General features: G+C 38.8%; 1 protein-coding gene across 5 annotated transcripts in view; it reads right to left on the reverse strand.

Annotated features, from left to right (window-relative positions):
• Nucleotides 1-17,314, reverse strand: part of PLEKHH2 (pleckstrin homology, MyTH4 and FERM domain containing H2) — a 124,112-nt gene that overhangs the window by 21,104 nt on the left and 85,694 nt on the right. For 4 of the 5 annotated variants that reach the window (XM_059134614.1, XM_059134613.1, XM_059134612.1 and 1 more), the window contains 7 exons: nucleotides 16,098-16,206; nucleotides 15,131-15,243; nucleotides 9,349-9,528; nucleotides 7,347-7,444; nucleotides 5,136-5,313; nucleotides 3,667-3,822; nucleotides 1,483-1,580 (listed from right to left, as the gene is read on the reverse strand). In XM_059134614.1, coding sequence (XP_058990597.1) covers nucleotides 1,483-1,580; nucleotides 3,667-3,822; nucleotides 5,136-5,313; nucleotides 7,347-7,444; nucleotides 9,349-9,528; nucleotides 15,131-15,243; nucleotides 16,098-16,206 — 932 coding nt within the window. The remainder of the gene's footprint in view (nucleotides 1-1,482; nucleotides 1,581-3,666; nucleotides 3,823-5,135; nucleotides 5,314-7,346; nucleotides 7,445-9,348; nucleotides 9,529-15,130; nucleotides 15,244-16,097; nucleotides 16,207-17,314) is intronic. The other variant, XR_009344814.1, reaches the window with a different exon arrangement.

A 17,314-nucleotide genomic window follows, 5' to 3' on the forward strand; every position in this document is an offset into this window, starting at 1 on the left:
AGAAACAAAGAAAATCTGGTTTCTGATGATATGCCAAAGTATATTAAAAATGTATCCGTTGGGAAGATATGTGCTCCAGGCTCACTGGATTTTTCTGAGTTCCTGAATCCTCTGAGCAACTTACCTCTACAGGCTCTGGAACGCCCTTTTCTATTCATTTCCACGGTCCACTTTCAGCCACTTTCTGATCCTGGCATGAGCATTATTCCCTCAAGGGAATAATCACAAGGCTTGTGATGCCTCTAGCCTAGGTCAGGCTTTTTCCTATGTGCTCTTCTAGAACCAAACTCTTTTATGTCAGAGAACTTAATGTATTAATTATGTGTTCATTAGAATTACTAGCCTGTAAATTCAAAAGTTCAGGGACTGTGTCCGTGTCTGCTCTTATCCAGAGTATCTGGATTTTTTTTATCCATTTATCCAGAGCGTCTCGCTGAGTACCTGGCTCATAGCTGAAGTTCAATAATTACAGAGAGAGAATATGAAAGAATGAGAATAAATATGAATATGTGACTTCTAAAAGACTTGAATTATTTCCTTTCTTTTTTAAAGTTTGGCTTATTTTATTATTTTATATTATTATTTTTTATTATTTTTCAAAGAATTTATTTATTTATTTATTTGACACAGAGAGAGAGAGAGAAAGAGAGAGAGAGAGAGCACAAGCAGGGGAGTGGCAGGCAGAGAGAGGCAGAAGAGAGAGGGAGAAGCAAGCTCCCCATGGAGCAGGGACCCTGGGATCCTGACCTGAGCGTAAGGGACATGCTTAACTTACTGAGCCACCCAGGCACCCAGGTTTTGTTTATTTAAGTAATCTCCGTGCCCAACATGGGGCTCAAACTCATGACCCGGATATCAAGAGCCACGTGCTCTTCTGAGCCAGCCATGTGCCCCCAGAAATATTTCTTCCTACTACAGATCTTCAGTAGGGTATTTGAGTATTTAGTCTTCATGAAAAACGTAATGCAAAAGAAATTTTTGAAAGTGAAAAAAATTCACCCATGTAGCGACCACCTTAAGAGAGCAGCTATTCTTTCTTATATCTTTTTCCTAATCTTTGTCCAAATCTGTATTTTTATAAAATATACCCATTCATGACTTGAAGAGACTAGAACCACAACCAAATTTTATGTGACAGTTTCTTCTTAGAGAAGTAAGAAGTTTCTTTTATAGAAGAACAAACAAATAAATGCTATAACTGGCAAGGTTATTCAATAGGAAACCACTGGCGCATGGTTCTAGCATAACAGTACACTCACTCTTTGCTGTTTGGATACAGCATTACACACCTGTTTGTTTGTTTTTTAAGATTTTATTTAATTCTTTGATAGAGAAATCACAAGTAGGCAGAGAGGCGGGGGGAGCAGGCTCCCCAGCTGAGCAGGGAGCCCGATGCAGGGCTTGATCCCAGGACCCTGAGATCATGACCAGAGCTGAAGGCAGAGGCCCAACCCACTGAGCCACCCAGGCACCCCTACACACCTGTTTTTATAAGTTAGTCGAACAGTTCTCGTACCTTCCCATTTCCCAGGCTGCTGTTCTTTGGAGGCCTGCTCCCATTTAGAAATAATGTCACATATCTAGAAGACAAGTGGAAAAATGGAAATTTAGAGCAATTCTCAAATCAGCATTTTTTTGAAGACAAGCATGTCTACACACTGAAAAATTTCTAATCAACATGGTCAAACCAGACAGACTGAAGCCTTTTGTTTTAAGCTTCTGTGCACTCCTGGTTTTAGACTTAATTATAAATTGCTCTTTGGTCCACTTATCCTCTTGGACACCCATTAACTTTGGACTGTGGCCATGAATTTTTTACTCAAAAAGGAATCTTAATGAAAGACTGCATGAGACTGAAAACAAGACTGTTCCAAGAATTCTTCCATAATTTAGTCACAGAAGAAGCAACATTTCCACCTTCTGAGTTTCTAAAGAGTAGAATTACTAAGTTATCTGGATAACTGAAGTTATCTTAAAAATCCTGAAATATAATCTTAAGATTCTTTCATTGGGAAAGAAAAAAAAATCTTCAGGTATCAAGTAAATGTTTGCTTGTTTTTTTAACAGGTCATCTAGAGAATTATAAATAAGAGTTTTCAAAAATATGTGGTAAGCAGTTACTCAGCAAAACCCCCAGCATTTACTCAGCTCAAGTCAACCAAAAAGACGAGCTTTTCTTCTTGACTAATTATTAACAATAGTGCTCTAGGAATGTGTGTCTCAAAAATTTACATTTTAATGTGCTGAACTGAATAGGATATACCTGGCGCTGGGGAGAAAAGGGCACTCCTTTATCTAGATTTCTCAAAATGCAGCCACACATGCAGGGGGGTAGGGGGGAAGAGAGGTGGGTAGCACACCTAGGAACCAACATTCTTTTTTTTTCTTTTTCTTTTTTTTAAGATTTTGTTTATTTATTTGACACACACAGAGAGAGATCACAAGTTGGCAGAGAGGCTGGCTGAGGGGGAGGGGGAAGCAGGCTCCCCGCCAAGCAGAGAGTCCGGATGCAGGGCTCGGGCTCCATTATAGGACTCTGAGATCATGACCTGAGCCGAAGGCAGAGGCTTAACCCACTGAGCCACCCAGGCGCCCTGGTACCAACATTCTTAATGAGCTTCAATAGTGTTCTCTGTAACCCCTTCCAGCCCCAACAGGCTGATCTGCAGGTGAAGCTGGGCTTTGGTAGTTCAGCGTAAAGTACTGACATTTCACATCCTCTAAACCTGTGGGATCTGTTACTTCTGATCTTATTCCTTCTAGTCTGCCTCAATTCCTTCATCTTCAAATCACAGAAATACCTTCACCTCACTACAAGGCTCTTATTCCCAAAAGCAATCAAGGACCATATCGTGTCAGGAAAGGGCCCAGACCCAGTTCTAGTTGTGTGATCAGGTGTAAACCGTCTATTGCTTCCTCATTATCAAATAAGAGGGCTATTTCTGTAAGGTTCCTAGGGTTCTGCATTCTGTATTTCTCTTACCATTGCTAGATGGAAACTTTATTAAAGTCATTTGACCATGACCTAGAAAAGATTTTTTTAAAAAATCTTCCAGTTGTCCATCTTTGTTCATGATTTTCCTTGTGTTTGCAATTTCCTCTTTATTTCCCCAGGCCCATTTTCCACCCATCCTTCAAAGTCCAGTTCAGCTCCTCCCTATTTTCCAGCACTGAACTTAATCTCTCCATCTGTGGAACATTCCCAGGACTCTTGAATCATTTATCACTTTCAATTCTGGCTTAAGTTTTTCAGTGTATATGGCTGCTGTTCCCCAAAGAAAATTATAAGTTCACTGTGGACAGGGACTACTTCTGGTCCTTCTTTGCATTCCCCTCAAGGTCCAGCCCAGCTCCTACGATGGGTGAATGAGTACTGCCTAGTGAATGAATACAATAAAAACGATTCTATTAGAGTTTCCATACCTCTTCTCTTATTACCCTACTAGTGAGAGTAGTATTCCTATTATCTCTCTCCCGTCTTAACACGGAGCATGTGTGTGTGCAGATTGTGTTTAAGCATTCTATGCTTTTAGCAATTTTTTTTTTATTGTACAGATTAGGTAACTTAAAATTTTTGAGACCTCCTGAACTGATTTTTTGCAAATAGCAAAAGGTAGCTTCTTGGCTGTCTGCTGGGTCTGCTTTCTTAAAAGGAGTTGGCTTCACCTTAATGTTTCCTTGAAGACAGTGCTCTAAATCCCTGCCAGAAGGATCATCCGTGAATAATGCAAAGCCGGACTGTGTTGGCTTCCTCATTCCTGTGTCCTGGTTCAAAGTGTTCAAAAATTCTTCCACTGTGGTAGATGCATCAAATCCAACTACCTACGCAGGAATAACAAAGTTGTTTTCTTAATTAAAAACTACGTACATTTCAAACTTAAATTTCAAGAAGGATTTCGGGGGGTGGGGGAGAAACAGGGCACATTTGATGCATGATTAATGATAACATGTATTTATCTAGGTGCTTTAACTTCTCCCATACCAAAGCTCCACTGGAGAAAATTAATGTCACCTTAATTGCTAGGTTGCTGTAAGAATTCAGAAATCTTGGCTTCAGCCAACAGACATGAATTCAGAAAAACCAAAATCATGTGACAGCCATAAACATCTTGCAGAGATGTCATGCTTAGCCATTAAAAGCAAAGCAAGAACTACAGTACAATATGCAATCTTTAAGCTAATGGAAAAAAGTAAATAAGAAATACACTTAAACAGTCATGAGGATGTAAAGAGGAGCATAGGGAACATAGTCAATAATCTTGTAATCACTTTGTATGGTGACAAATGGTAACCAGACTTATCATTGTGATCATTTCGTAATGTATAAAAATGTAGGATCACCACGTTGTACACCTGAAAGTAGTGTTAACATTGTGTGTCAACACTTCAATTTAAAATGCATAAATAAATAAAAATAAATAATGTTTGTTTCTTTAATACGCAGTTACATATCTGAACTCCATGATAAAAAGCTATGGCTGCAAAGATTAGCTGCCAGCTTTGGAATATGTTTGCTTCAGTTAAAAAGTGAACATCTAGGGGCATCTGGGTGGCTTAGCCAGTTAAGTGTCTGCCTTCAGCTCAGGTCATGATCTTGGGGTCCTGGGATCGAGCCCCATGTCGGGCTCCCTGCTTTCTCTTCTGCTTTTCTCCTTGATCGTGCTCTCTCTCTTTCTCTCAAATAAATTTAAAATCTATTAAAAAATAAGTGAACACTTAGATATGAGAGCTGGAAGACCTGGAGGAGTTTTCCCAGATAATTCCTGAGATTTGGAGACTTTGAAAAAACTACACAGCCACTGTACACACCCACTATCAGTAATTATTTTGTCACCTAGCAAGTGCTGGTGGGAAAGGCCTCAACCAAAGTATTTTTGATTTTCTCTATCAGAATTATAAGAGCAGTAAAACTCCCTTATTTTGCTCAATTTGGATTTCAGTGTGACTCCTTCTTAGCAAACTATTTCAAAACTCAGCTGTTGTGTTAGAAGACTTGATATATTTGCACGTTTATGATCACTCTCAGTTGCTAATAAAGGCAGGTGGACAGTCTTGTGTCCCTATCCCACAGAGGCGACATGTAGGATTCAAGGTGGGGCAAGCATGCTTTCAGCAGGACAGAAAGTGTAACCCACCTGATATATCCCATTCATGAAGTGCACGGGGATACTGAAGGGCAAAGAATGATGGTAAGGGTTTCGAAGAAGGGTTGAAAGAATTTCCATTCTTGAGGGTCTTGCTTCTCGATCTCCGTTTTGTTGTGTTCTTTCTACACATCGCTGGCAATAAATGGCATATTTTCCAAATTCTGTCCTATAATACACAACTTAAGATAAAGCCTAGGAATAAATTTAAGACACCTAATACATTAGTTGCTGTACATTACCATGTCTTATGCTAATTTTGACAGTAATTCTTCTTTTTGAATAATATTAAACTGCTACACCTTTTCTCAAATCCTAGTTTTACTTTTGCAACTGACTGAATTAACCTTCCATACAAAGAACTTCTTCCTCTTTATTTCATTATTGTAGACACAAAATCAATTTATATTTACCAGTCATTATATAGTCAATAGAGAGTAATTATATTAACAAATACAAAGGAAACAACGGTATAAAAATAGGATAGACTAACTTAGGAAACATATGATGTGGCCGAGTTCTCTTTGGAGGAACATGGCAGTTAGTGCTTGACTGCTAAACTAGGTAAGAAAATACCTTCAAACAAACAAACAAAATACACGCATTTTCCTTCTTTACCCCATAAAACATGCACTTCTTAAAAAATCTTAAGCATTAAAGAAAACCACTGGAGTAAATAAATGCAAAAACTGGACAGAGATCTTATTTGCCCTCATTTGTTATATACAATTTTTATAAAAGCAAACTGCTAATACCTCCTAATATGTTTGTACTATAAAGTGTCTTCTAGGCAGACCTTAAAATGTCACCCTTTAGAGGTGCTTGGCTGGCTCAATCAGTAGAGCATGTGACTCTTGATCTCAGAGTTGTGAGTTCAAAACCCACGATAGGTGTAGAGATTACCTAGAAATGAAATCTTTAAAATGCCTCCCTTTGGGGCACGTGGATGATGCATCTGCATAAGCATCTGACTCCTGGTTTCAGTTCAGGTCGTGATCTCAGGGTCATGAGATCGAGCCCTGTGTCGGGCTCTGCACTAAGCCCAGAATCTGCTTAGTACTCTCTCTCCCTCTCCCCTCTCTGTGCATGCTCACTCTCTCTCTTTCCCTTTCTCTCTCAAATATATAAATCTTTAAATGCCACCCTTTGTTTAGGGGCTTTTCAGTGACTGTAACTAAAAATGATGTGCCCTTGGGGCCCCTGGCTGGCTTTGTCAGGAGAGCATGGGACTCTTGATCTCAGGATCATGAGTTTAAGCCCCATATTGAGTATAGAGATTACGTAAAAATATAAATAAATAAATAAATAAATAATTAAGTAAAATTGCATGACTCTGATCACGGAGTCCCTGAAATATAATACACATCGAGGAGTATTTTCCTACTATTTCCAAGTTGTTTTGTGTTTCATTGTGTTTGTTTTGTTTGTTTTAGAGCCAGGGTCTATTTAAGTCCTGGAAGATGAACTTGTTACACAGAATGATCGTGGTAGCCCCTGGCTGGGTGCCCTAGGTCCCACTGTTAAGAAAGCCATATTGACGCTTGGATTTTGAATGTCTTTTTGAAGGGAGTAACAATTCTGAAGCAATTCAAATACACACAGGTATAAAAGGAGGGAAGGCCCTCCGGGAAGTTTTCCCACATTAAAGAATTCAATGTAGAGGAAAATATCAGGGAAAACAAAGGAAACAAAACAGTTGCTTTTATGGAATGAGCACCCACTCTTGCTAAGTCATCCACCCCTAAAATGTACAAAGACTTTTCACTTAAAAATATTCTTTGCAGGGACGCCTGGGTGGCTCAGTGGGTTAAGCCACTGCCTTCAGCTCAGGTCATGGTCTCAGGGTCCTGGGATTGAGCCCCACATCGGGCTCTCTGCTCAGCAGGGAGCCTGCTTCCCCTTCTGTCTTTGCCTGCCTCTCTGCCTACTTGTGATCTCTGTCAAATAAATAAACAAAAAATCTAAAAAAAAAAAATTCTTTGCCAGTTTTTTAAGCTCTTATTGCAATCTTCTGTAAGAGATTTAACACAACAAAGGAAATATTTTTCAAGCCTCACATAAAGGAGAACCAAAGGCTTCCTGCATCAACATTTGTTTCACACCTTCTCCCGCAAATGTACCTGGCAGGTTACTAAATACTTATGACTTATTGTCGACTTTCAGAGCCACGTAAACGGTTCGACCGGCTAGTTCTCTGCACACCTGGAATCTGCATTCCTCTTTAGGTGGAGCCTGAGGAGCCACAGGAAAGGATGGTGGGGAAGGAAGAGCCCAACACAGAGAGCCAAGAGCTGCCAGCCCTGGGCAAAGAGAAGCACCACGGGTTAGACACCACCTGGCAGTCAGAGATCCAAGTGAGAGCCAGTGTGACTGACGGAGGCTGAGAGGAAAGGGAATGAGGATGGTCCTTCTCAGCCCCCACAGGTGTTTGCTTCTCCCACATAAATACTATCTGTTCGAGTATTTATAATACATAAAAACATTCCATGTTCCATAATCCATCTAGTTGTATACCCTACTGTCTACAATAAGGTACCCAAGGTCATGTAGATATGGTAGTCCTTTTGACATCACTCTCAAAAGATGAGGGGCATTGCTTTTGTCCACTTAGGTATTTACTCATTTGCTGAGGTGGAAGTCATGGCTTTGAGGAAAGGCAGACTGAAAAACAGGAAAAAAATCAAATGCGCCAAACCAGAGCCAATCTACCCACACATACACACATATATACATATCTAAACAAGGGGCAAGTATAATGGTATTAGCAGAGGTTATCTCTAGGTAATGGGATCATATGTGATTTTTGTTTTTCCTTTGCTCTGTTTTGTATCCTCTTTTCATCTTATTGTTTTTAAGTAAGTAAGTATAACTTCAATCATTTTGCAAATGTTATATGAAAAAGGAGGGGGAAAAGGCACCGTCTCTACTCTTGAGTTACCTACAGTCTAGGAGAATTGTATATTTTAACAGTAATTTACAATAAAACATGGTCAATACCATGTCATAATCATTTTTTTTTTTTTTTTTTTTTTTTAGTATAACCAACGGAGGAAATAATTAATTGTTGTACCAGTCAGGGAAGAATTACAGGAGATATGTTGCCTGGGCCAACTATCAAGTCTATAGGTGGGAAGAGAGAAGGGGATCCAGGGAGCAGGAGGAACAGCAGGTGCACAAGGAAGGATAATGTGCAGGCGCAGTGCGTCTGAAGAACGGGGTGTGTTTGTTCCTTCGCGTATGCTGGGTGCAGGATGCACAAAACTAAGTGGAGAAAGGGGAGGCCTTTGGAGCTAGATTATGAAGGGTCCTTAATGTAAATGAAGCTTAAGCCTCCAATATCGCTCATGCACAGGCCCTCCAAGGCCCGGGAAAGGCCCTATCAACTGTGTTTACATCATCCTGTGTTCTTTTAAAATGTGTGAAAGTAGCATACTTACGAAAATATAACCCATCAGTAATAGTATAAGCTTAAATTGTATAAGCTTCAAGCCCCATGAAACCTGAATCCCCTGAAAGTATTATTTGCTAGACTAAGAACTTTCCAGTTTCATCCTGCAGTTAATAGGCAGTTAATAAGCAAAGATTAAAATCATTCACCAAAGAGTAAACATCCGTGGTCAAAAGCCACCAGAAAATATATTTGGCTACACTAATGGTTAAAGAAATGCATCCTAAATCACTACTGGCATACCACTCTTTACCTGGAAAGAATTTAAAAGCAGAATTACATTGAACATTGTCAAAAAGATACGGAAATTCTAGAAATGGATTCAAAGAAATTCGCTGGACTTGTACACAGGGTTTAGGCTCAGAGTGGTCTATTGTGGTGGTACTTATCATAAGAAGAATGATTGGAAGAACCTAAATGTGTAGTGGTTGATCTTAATGCACCATTAATGTTTCTGAAGAATGGTGATGGATACAGGGGAAATGTTATGTCCTACAGTTTTAAAAAAGTAGCATGCACACTGCAGTTCTGGTGACATGGAAACAGTGAGTGTGCATAAGTACATACACATACACATTTATACAGAAACATATAAACGTAGAGATAAACTGAAAGAATATACATCAAAATATTAATAGCTATTTTTCCCTTTTCATTCTTTTCACATTTTTCAAATGTCTAGATTGAATATGTATCATCCTTACAGTGAGGAAAACAACATCATTTTAAATTGCATGTGTATGTATCAGTAGATACCTGCAGCGGTCCTGGTTGATTCTGTGGCTGTCTCCGTCTTGTCTGTTTAATGAGCTGACAACAAATTTCATTCTGGAGCTCAGGATGTGTCAGACAGATTTGCAAAGCACTCTGGGCTAGAGATACATGGTAATCAATCGCAGGGGAGTCAACTGCTGCATTTATAAAAAGCTGGCATGTCTGAATTAAACAAAAAAGGAAAGATATATTCAAGGTGAGAAATGATTAGATTTATTCTGCATGAATTATATTGATTTTCTTCATAGCAACAGTTTTTGTTTAAAAGGCCAGAATGAGACATAGTAAGATAACACTAACCGAAGCTACCTGCAGTGGCTACATTAAAATCAGACCAAGTAGATTTCAGAGCAAGGAATTCTTCGAGAGATAAAGAGGATTATTTTATAATGACAATGGGGTCATTTCTGATAGAGGACATAACAATCCCAAATGTTTACGTGCTTGGGGAGCCTGAAAGCCTCTGCCTTCAGCTCAGGTCATGATCTCAGGGTCCTGGGACCCAGCCCCACATGAGCTCTCTGCTCAGTGGGGAGCCTGCTTCCCATCTCCTCTCTTTGCCTGCCTCTCTGCCTACTTGTGATCTCTATCAAATAAATAAATAAAATCTTAAAAAAATAAAAAACCTTTAAAAAAATGTTTATGTGCTTTATAACACAGCTTCCAAATATATGGAGCAAAGCCTGATAGGATTGCAAGGAGAAACAGACAAATCCACAATTATAGTTGGAGATTTCAATATCCCTTTCATAATAATTGAGAGGACAAGTAGACAGAAAATTATTAAGGATTTAGAAAACTGCAACGACACTATTAACCAACTTGACCTAATTGACATTTATAGAACACCACGCAAGAGCACCATATGCATTCGTTTAAAAAGTATACAGAACATTAATAATCTGTCATCCACAAGACTATAAACTTTGTATGAACAGTGACTTTGCTTTATTTATCTTTGTATTCACTACACAGCATAGAGTGACACAGTAAATGTTTAATGAATTAATGCATTTATTTATTTATTTTTAGAGATTTTATTTATTTGATAGAGAGAGACACAGTGAGAAAAGGAACATAAGCAGGGGGAATGAGAGAGGGAGAAGCAGGCTTCCCGCAGAGGAGGGAGCCCAATGCGGGGCTCAATCTCAGGACCCCAGGATCATGACCTGAGCCGAAGGCAGATGCTTAACAACTGAGCCACCCAGGCACCCCAAATTAATACATTTAAAATCTGATTAAATATAGTATATATTAAGAAAGGTTAAAGGGAAGTGCATAAACACAAATGGTTGGCTTTAACTACCATGTTGTTAAATACAGTAGGTAGTCTTTACTCCTTCTGAGAATAGAATATAATCAAATAAATTGCCTCTCTAATCGAAAGCACTGCACCCAAGCATTACATGAAATATGGAATGAAAAAAAGATTTCCACCAGTCAATTTCATCATAGTAAGGAAGTATCTATCATTATCTTATGGATGTTGAATTTGCCAAATGCCTTTTCAGCATCTATAGAGATGATGGTCTATGATAATATATAATAGTAAGAGGCACCCTAATATTTAGCCATCCTTGGTTTCTTGGAGTAATTCTCTTTCAGTCACCATTTGGTATTCTTTTAAAGTGATGCTGGGGTGCCTGGTGGCTCAGTGGGTTAAGCCTCTGCCTTTGGCTCAGGTCGTGATCTCAGGGTCCTGGGATTGAGTCCTGCATCGGGCTCTCTGCTTGGCGGGGAGCTTGCTTCCTCCTCTCTCTCTCTGCCTGCCTCTCTGCCTACCTATGATCTCGCTCTGTCAAATAAATAAATAAAATCTTAAAAAAAAATAAAGTGATGCTGGTTTTTGTTTACTAAGATTTTATTAGTTTTTGCATGAAATGCTCTGTTTTGTACAAGCTTTTCTGGGGTTTTGTATCAAAGCAATATTTCACAAAAAGAATCAGGTAATATGATGACTGAGAATTGCTTCAGGGTAATCCAGTGTTGGGGAGCAATAAGAGTGGGGAGATGAAAACAAAACTGGCTATGTGCTGGGCGCCTGGGTGGCTCAGTGGGTTAAGCCGCTGCCTTCGGCTCAGGTCATGATCTCAGGGTCCTGGGATCGAGTCCCGCATCGGGCTCTCTGCTCAGCAGGGAGCCTGCTTCCTTCTCTCTCTCTCTCTGCCTGCCTCTCAGTGTACTTGTAATTTCTCTCTGTCAAATAAATAAATAAATAAAATCTTTAAAAAAACAAAAACAAAAAAAAAACTGGCTATGTGCTGACAACTATGCAGCTCAATGACAAGTGCCTTGGACCTCACAATATTTTCTCTACTGTTACATAGGTTTGAAATTTTCTTTCTTTTTTCTTTAAGATTTTATTTATTTATTTGACAGACAGATCACAAGCAGGCAGAGAGAGAGGAAGGGAAGCAGGCTCCCTGCTGAGCAGAGAGCCCGATGGGGGCTCGATCCCAGGATCCTGAGATCATGACCCGAGCCGAAGGGAGAGGCTTTAACCCACTGAGCCACCCAGGCACTCCTGAAATTTTCTTTGTGTGTGTGTGTGTGTGTGTGTGTGTGTGTGTGTGTGTGATGTTAGTCACCATACCATGTATCATTAGTTTTTGGTGTAGTGTTCCAAGATTTATTGTTTACGTATAACACCCAGTACTCCACGCAATACGTGCCCTCCTTAATACCTACCACCAGGCTGCTACCCTGTGACTTGGCAACTGTACTACTGGTTATTTACCCCAAAGATACAGATATAGTGAAAAGAAGGGCCATCTGCATCCCAATGCTCATAGCAGCAATGTCCACAAGAGTTAAACTGTGGAAGAAGCCGATATGCCTGTCAATAGACAAATGGATAAAGATGTGGTCCATACACACAATGGAATATTACTCAGCCATCAGAAAGGATGAATACCCAACTTTTGCATCAACATGGAGAAGGCTGGAGTGGATTATGCATAAGGAATAACAAATTTTTCTGAAATAAAAAGTAAAAAAACACCCCAGAATTGGGGTAATTTCCTTCCTTTTCCATGCTTTTAGACATTTAAACAGGATTGAAATGATCTATTCTTATATAGTTTGGCAAATCCCCCTACTTAAATTTCATTCTCCATTCAATTTGGGCCATTTACACTTCATTTATTACTTCATCCAGATTTTCCAACATATTTGTATGGAATCTTTCTTGTTTGGGGTATTTGTGTATTCTACAGGAGGCTTTTTAAATTTTTTTAAATTTTTATGATTTTATTTGTTTATTTGACACAGAAAGAGAGGGAGAGGAAGGCAGAGGGAGACGGAGAAGCAGGCTTCCTGCTAAGCAGAGAGTTTGATTCAGGGTTTGATTCCAGGACCCCAGGATCATGACCTGAACCAAAGGCAGATGCTTAACCAACTGAGCCACCAAGTGCCCCCATTATGGTAGTTTTAAAACATGAGCAAAAATAAAGAGAACAGTGTATCGATCACACATGTACCCATTACTCAGTGTTACAATCATCAGCATTTTGCCAAACTTGTTTCATTCAAACCACCTTCCACCTTTTTTCTGGAATATCTTAATATACATCATCTTATTTTATCAATAAATAGCTCACTATGGATCTCTAAGTGATAAAGGATTTTTCCATGACCATCATATCATAACACCAAATTAATAATAATTTATGTTATCTAATAAACAGATAATTTTTTTTTTGAGATAGGAGAAATGTAGGCAAGAAGCCAAAAGAAAGATAAAAATTGAGACTCTAAGAAACTGGGGCAAAATGAAATACCAAGGTCCTGGTGTGGATTGAAGACCTGAATCCACAGAAGGTACACAAGATTCTGAGACTGGAGGAAAGGAAGAGAAGGAAAATAAATGAAAGAATGTCTATTGGGGAGTGAGATTTGAGGCGTTCATGTCTGATGCTCTCTAATTTTCTTGATGAAATAGAAGGTAAGTTTGATGTGAAGAACATTATTGAATAGGGAGTTTGGTGGGGGGGTGTCACCAAAGAGAAGCAAAAGAAGAGTAAGTCAGCCCCAAAGAATAAAGACCACAGATTTATACTGACTCCAGTCCACACGTGGTTGGAAAACAAAAAAAGTGAATGGCTCAAAACATGATCTTAGGATGAAAAATGGGAGAATAAGAAAATAAGAGAACTTGTAGGCTAAGAGATAACGGTTATAGAAAGAGATATTAGAATTGAAGCTTTTTGAACAAATGAAACAAGATGGGATCGGGGGAAGACAAACCATAAGAGACTCTTAATCTCACAAAACAAACTGAGGGTTGTGGGGCGGGGGGTGTAGAGGGAGAGGGCGGTTGGGTTATGGACATTGGGGAAGGTATGTACTTTGGGGAGTGCTGTGAAGTGTATAAGCCTGGTGGTTCACAGACCTGTTCCCCTGGGGCTAATAATACATTATATGTTAATAAAAAATAAAAAATTATTTAAAAAAAGAATTGAAGCTTTTAGAGGTAGTATACTTATAAGGAATGGTGGGGTCAGGATATGGACATGGAGAATGGGAAGGTGAAGCTGACTACAGGTGAAGCTTCCTGGCATTAAGAAGGTCGGACTCTTTTTTTTTTTTTTTTTTTATTTGATAGAGCAAAATCATAAGTAGGCAGAGAGAGAGGAGGAAGAAGACTCCCAGCTGTGCAGAGAGCCAGATGCAGGGCTCGATCCTAGGACTCTGGGATCATGACCTGAGCCGAAGGCAAAGGCTTTAACCCACTGAGCCACCCAGGTGCCCCAAGAAGGTCAGGAGTCTTAAGACCATGCACTGGTAAGTGAAATGAAAATAAAGTCGTTCAACATAACAGCAAAATCTGAGGTGGAAAGAAAGAGTGTGAATTGGGAGCTAAGATCCTTAATGAGATTCGAAGAGTTACCAGAAAATGACTAATGCAAAGATGAGGGGGATAAAGAGTGATATCGTTGAATGGCATAAGTTTCAAGTGATCAGGGATTTCTAATAGAAATTGAGTAGTAAGGATTGGAGAATAGCACTGGAGAAGAGGGTGCTGACCCGGCTCCTCCAATATTGAGGGCGGTATGGTGTGAGAAATCCCTCCTTTTGAGACGTTGAAAGGAAAATGATTCTTCTGATATGAAGGGTTTTACACTGCTTGAACCATTCACGGTTTATTTATTTATTTTTAAAGATTTTATTTATTTATTTATTTGACAGAGAGAGACACACACACACAGCAAGAGAGGGAACAGAAGCAGGGGGAGTTGGAGAGGGAGAAGCAGGCTTCCCACCAAGCAGGGAGTCTGACACGGGGCTCGATCCCAGAACCCTGGGATCATGACCTGAGGCAAAGGAGATGCACAATGACTGAGCCATCCAGGTGCCCCCCCCCAATTCATAGTTTATTTAAGTAAACCCCAAATCCTCAATCAGAATGTATATTAAATTCACCTAATTTTATTTCAGTAGATTTTCTTAATAATAAAAATGATCAGTTGTGGGGTGTTGGGGAGGTAGGGCTAGGGTGGCTGGGTTATGGACATTGGGGAGGGTATGTGCTATGGTGAGTGCTGTGAAATGTGTAAACCTGATGATTCGCAGATCTGTACCCCTGGGGCAAATAATACATTATATGTTAATAAAAATAATTTTAAAAATTTTATGATAAAAAAATGATGGTGACGATCATATTTTTAATTTGGGGGAAGAGAATGAAAGTTTACAACCTAAATTCTTTACTTTTATTTTTTCCAATTAAAAATTTAACAATGTTTAAGCCCATATAAAGTTTTACCTTAAATAATTTAATCGCTTCTGTCTGTAGAGCTTCAGAAGGTAGTGTTGTCAGTGGGGAAATGATTCCTTCTTTGCTGTGACACAAAGTAGGGTGTCTCCATATCTGAGAAGCTAAACACACAATAAAGTGTGAACAGAAAACAGAAGAATCACTTTTTTGGCCTCCCATTAATTAGCCCTCTAGAAATGAGCTAATTCAGGCCTAGCTCACAACCTTAATTCATACAGGTCACAAGAAGCCTTTGGCAATGTTATCTTACTTGTTTCCAGGCCAGTGGGATTTTCATGTTTCTGTTTTAAATAAACTAATCTAGGAGAGCACTATCACATTGCTGAAATGTGCTAAAGATTGGTGACCCAGGTAGGAGATGCCTCTGAGAAGGAGCTGGTGAGAGACAGAGGAAGAGAAGCCAAAGTAGAGGGAGATAGAAAGGTAAAGAGAAACTTGAAGTCTTTCCTAAAATCAACATTTGTTAAATTCCTATGCTAGATACTACAAATATGATCTCTGTATTATGTATAGCATAGAATCTATATTCTCAATGGGGACACCTGAGCCATAAAAAATAATTTCAATGAACAGCAACAAATGCTATAAAAGAGTTAAGTGCACAGGGCATTGGGACATACTTTTAACGTTTATTAAGCACCTTTTATAAGCCAGAGGCTGATGTGGAGTGGGCTTGCTAGTGGGGGGAGTTCCTATGGTAGGTAGGATTTTATCAGGTTAGTGAGAAATGTGAAGGAAGGGGAAATTTCAGGCAGACGGAGTAATGTGAGTGAAGATAGAAAAATTACAGGACATGGCATATCAGGGACTGATATGGTTTCTCACCACAGTGAGAAACCTGGCCCGTGACAAACAAAGCCAATGAACAGATGAACTCACAAAGTAAAAACTCAATTAGGCTAAGGGAGTTGGGTCCATTTCATAAACTATAAAGCCTTATATGTTATGAACTTACAAGGTTCTCCTTCAATATTTAGCAGTTTGCAAACAAGTTGTTCAAATTCTGATCCAACATTGACATTGTTACTTCCTGCTGCAACAGTCAGATGATAAAGCCAAGTGTCCTTAAAATCAAAACACATTAACAGAGATGTTAACCAAGATATAATTTTTGATGACTTAAAGAAAAAACAACTGTATAAACAGTAGAGAACTTTGACACTGAAAAAATTCTTTAGTTTTTAAATAATAACCCAAAGTCATCTAGTCAAACAGATCTGAAGCAAGCTCACTTGAATTATGCTCATAGTGCTTTTTCCCATTGTTCACATGCTTCCTAGAAAAGCATGATAAAATTAAGGAAGTTAATATGATGTCGAAAAACTAGGATAAATGCAACCAGTTCATATTCTTTTAAGAAACATAATAAAGTCCATCAAATTTAAAATCTGACTCTGAATACATATGAATAACACATTCAAAATACTTGGGAAATCCAGAAAATTTAAAGAAGAAAATAATACCCAGAAAGAACTTACCTCAACACAAGAAAGGCCATATAAGAAAAGCCCACAGCTAATATACTCAATGGTGAAAAACTGAAAGCTTTTCCTTCAAGATGTGGAACAAAGCAAGGATGCCCTCTCTTGCTAGTCTATTCAATATAGCACTGGAAGTCCTAGCCAGAGCAACAAGGTAACAAAAAGAAATAAAAGGCATCCGAATTGGGAAGGAAGAAGTAAAATGATCTCTCTTTGCAGATGACATGATTTTATACACAGAAAACCTTAAAGGTTCCCAAAAAATATTGTTAGAACTAATAAATGAATTCAGCAAAGCTGCAGGATACAAAATCAACATACATAAGTTAGTTAGTTGCATTTCTTTACACTAATAATGAATTATCCAACAGGAAAATGAAGAAAATAATCCCATTTACAATGGCATCAAAAAGAATAAAATACTTAGGGATAAACCTAACAAACCAGCTGAAAGACTTGTATACCAAAAAACTATAAAATACTGATGAAATAAATTAAAACAGACACAAATAAATGGAAAGATATTTAGTATCCATGGATTGGTAGAATTAGTATTATTAACAAATCCTCACTACCTAAAACACCTCCAGATTCAGTGCAATTCCTATAAAAATTCCAATGGAATTTTTAACAGAAATAGAAAACCAATCCTAAGGAGCCACGAAAGATCCTGAATAGCCACAGCAATTTT

Source organism: Mustela lutreola, chromosome 9 (assembly GCF_030435805.1).
Source record: "Mustela lutreola isolate mMusLut2 chromosome 9, mMusLut2.pri, whole genome shotgun sequence".
Lineage (NCBI taxonomy): Eukaryota > Metazoa > Chordata > Mammalia > Carnivora > Mustelidae > Mustela > Mustela lutreola.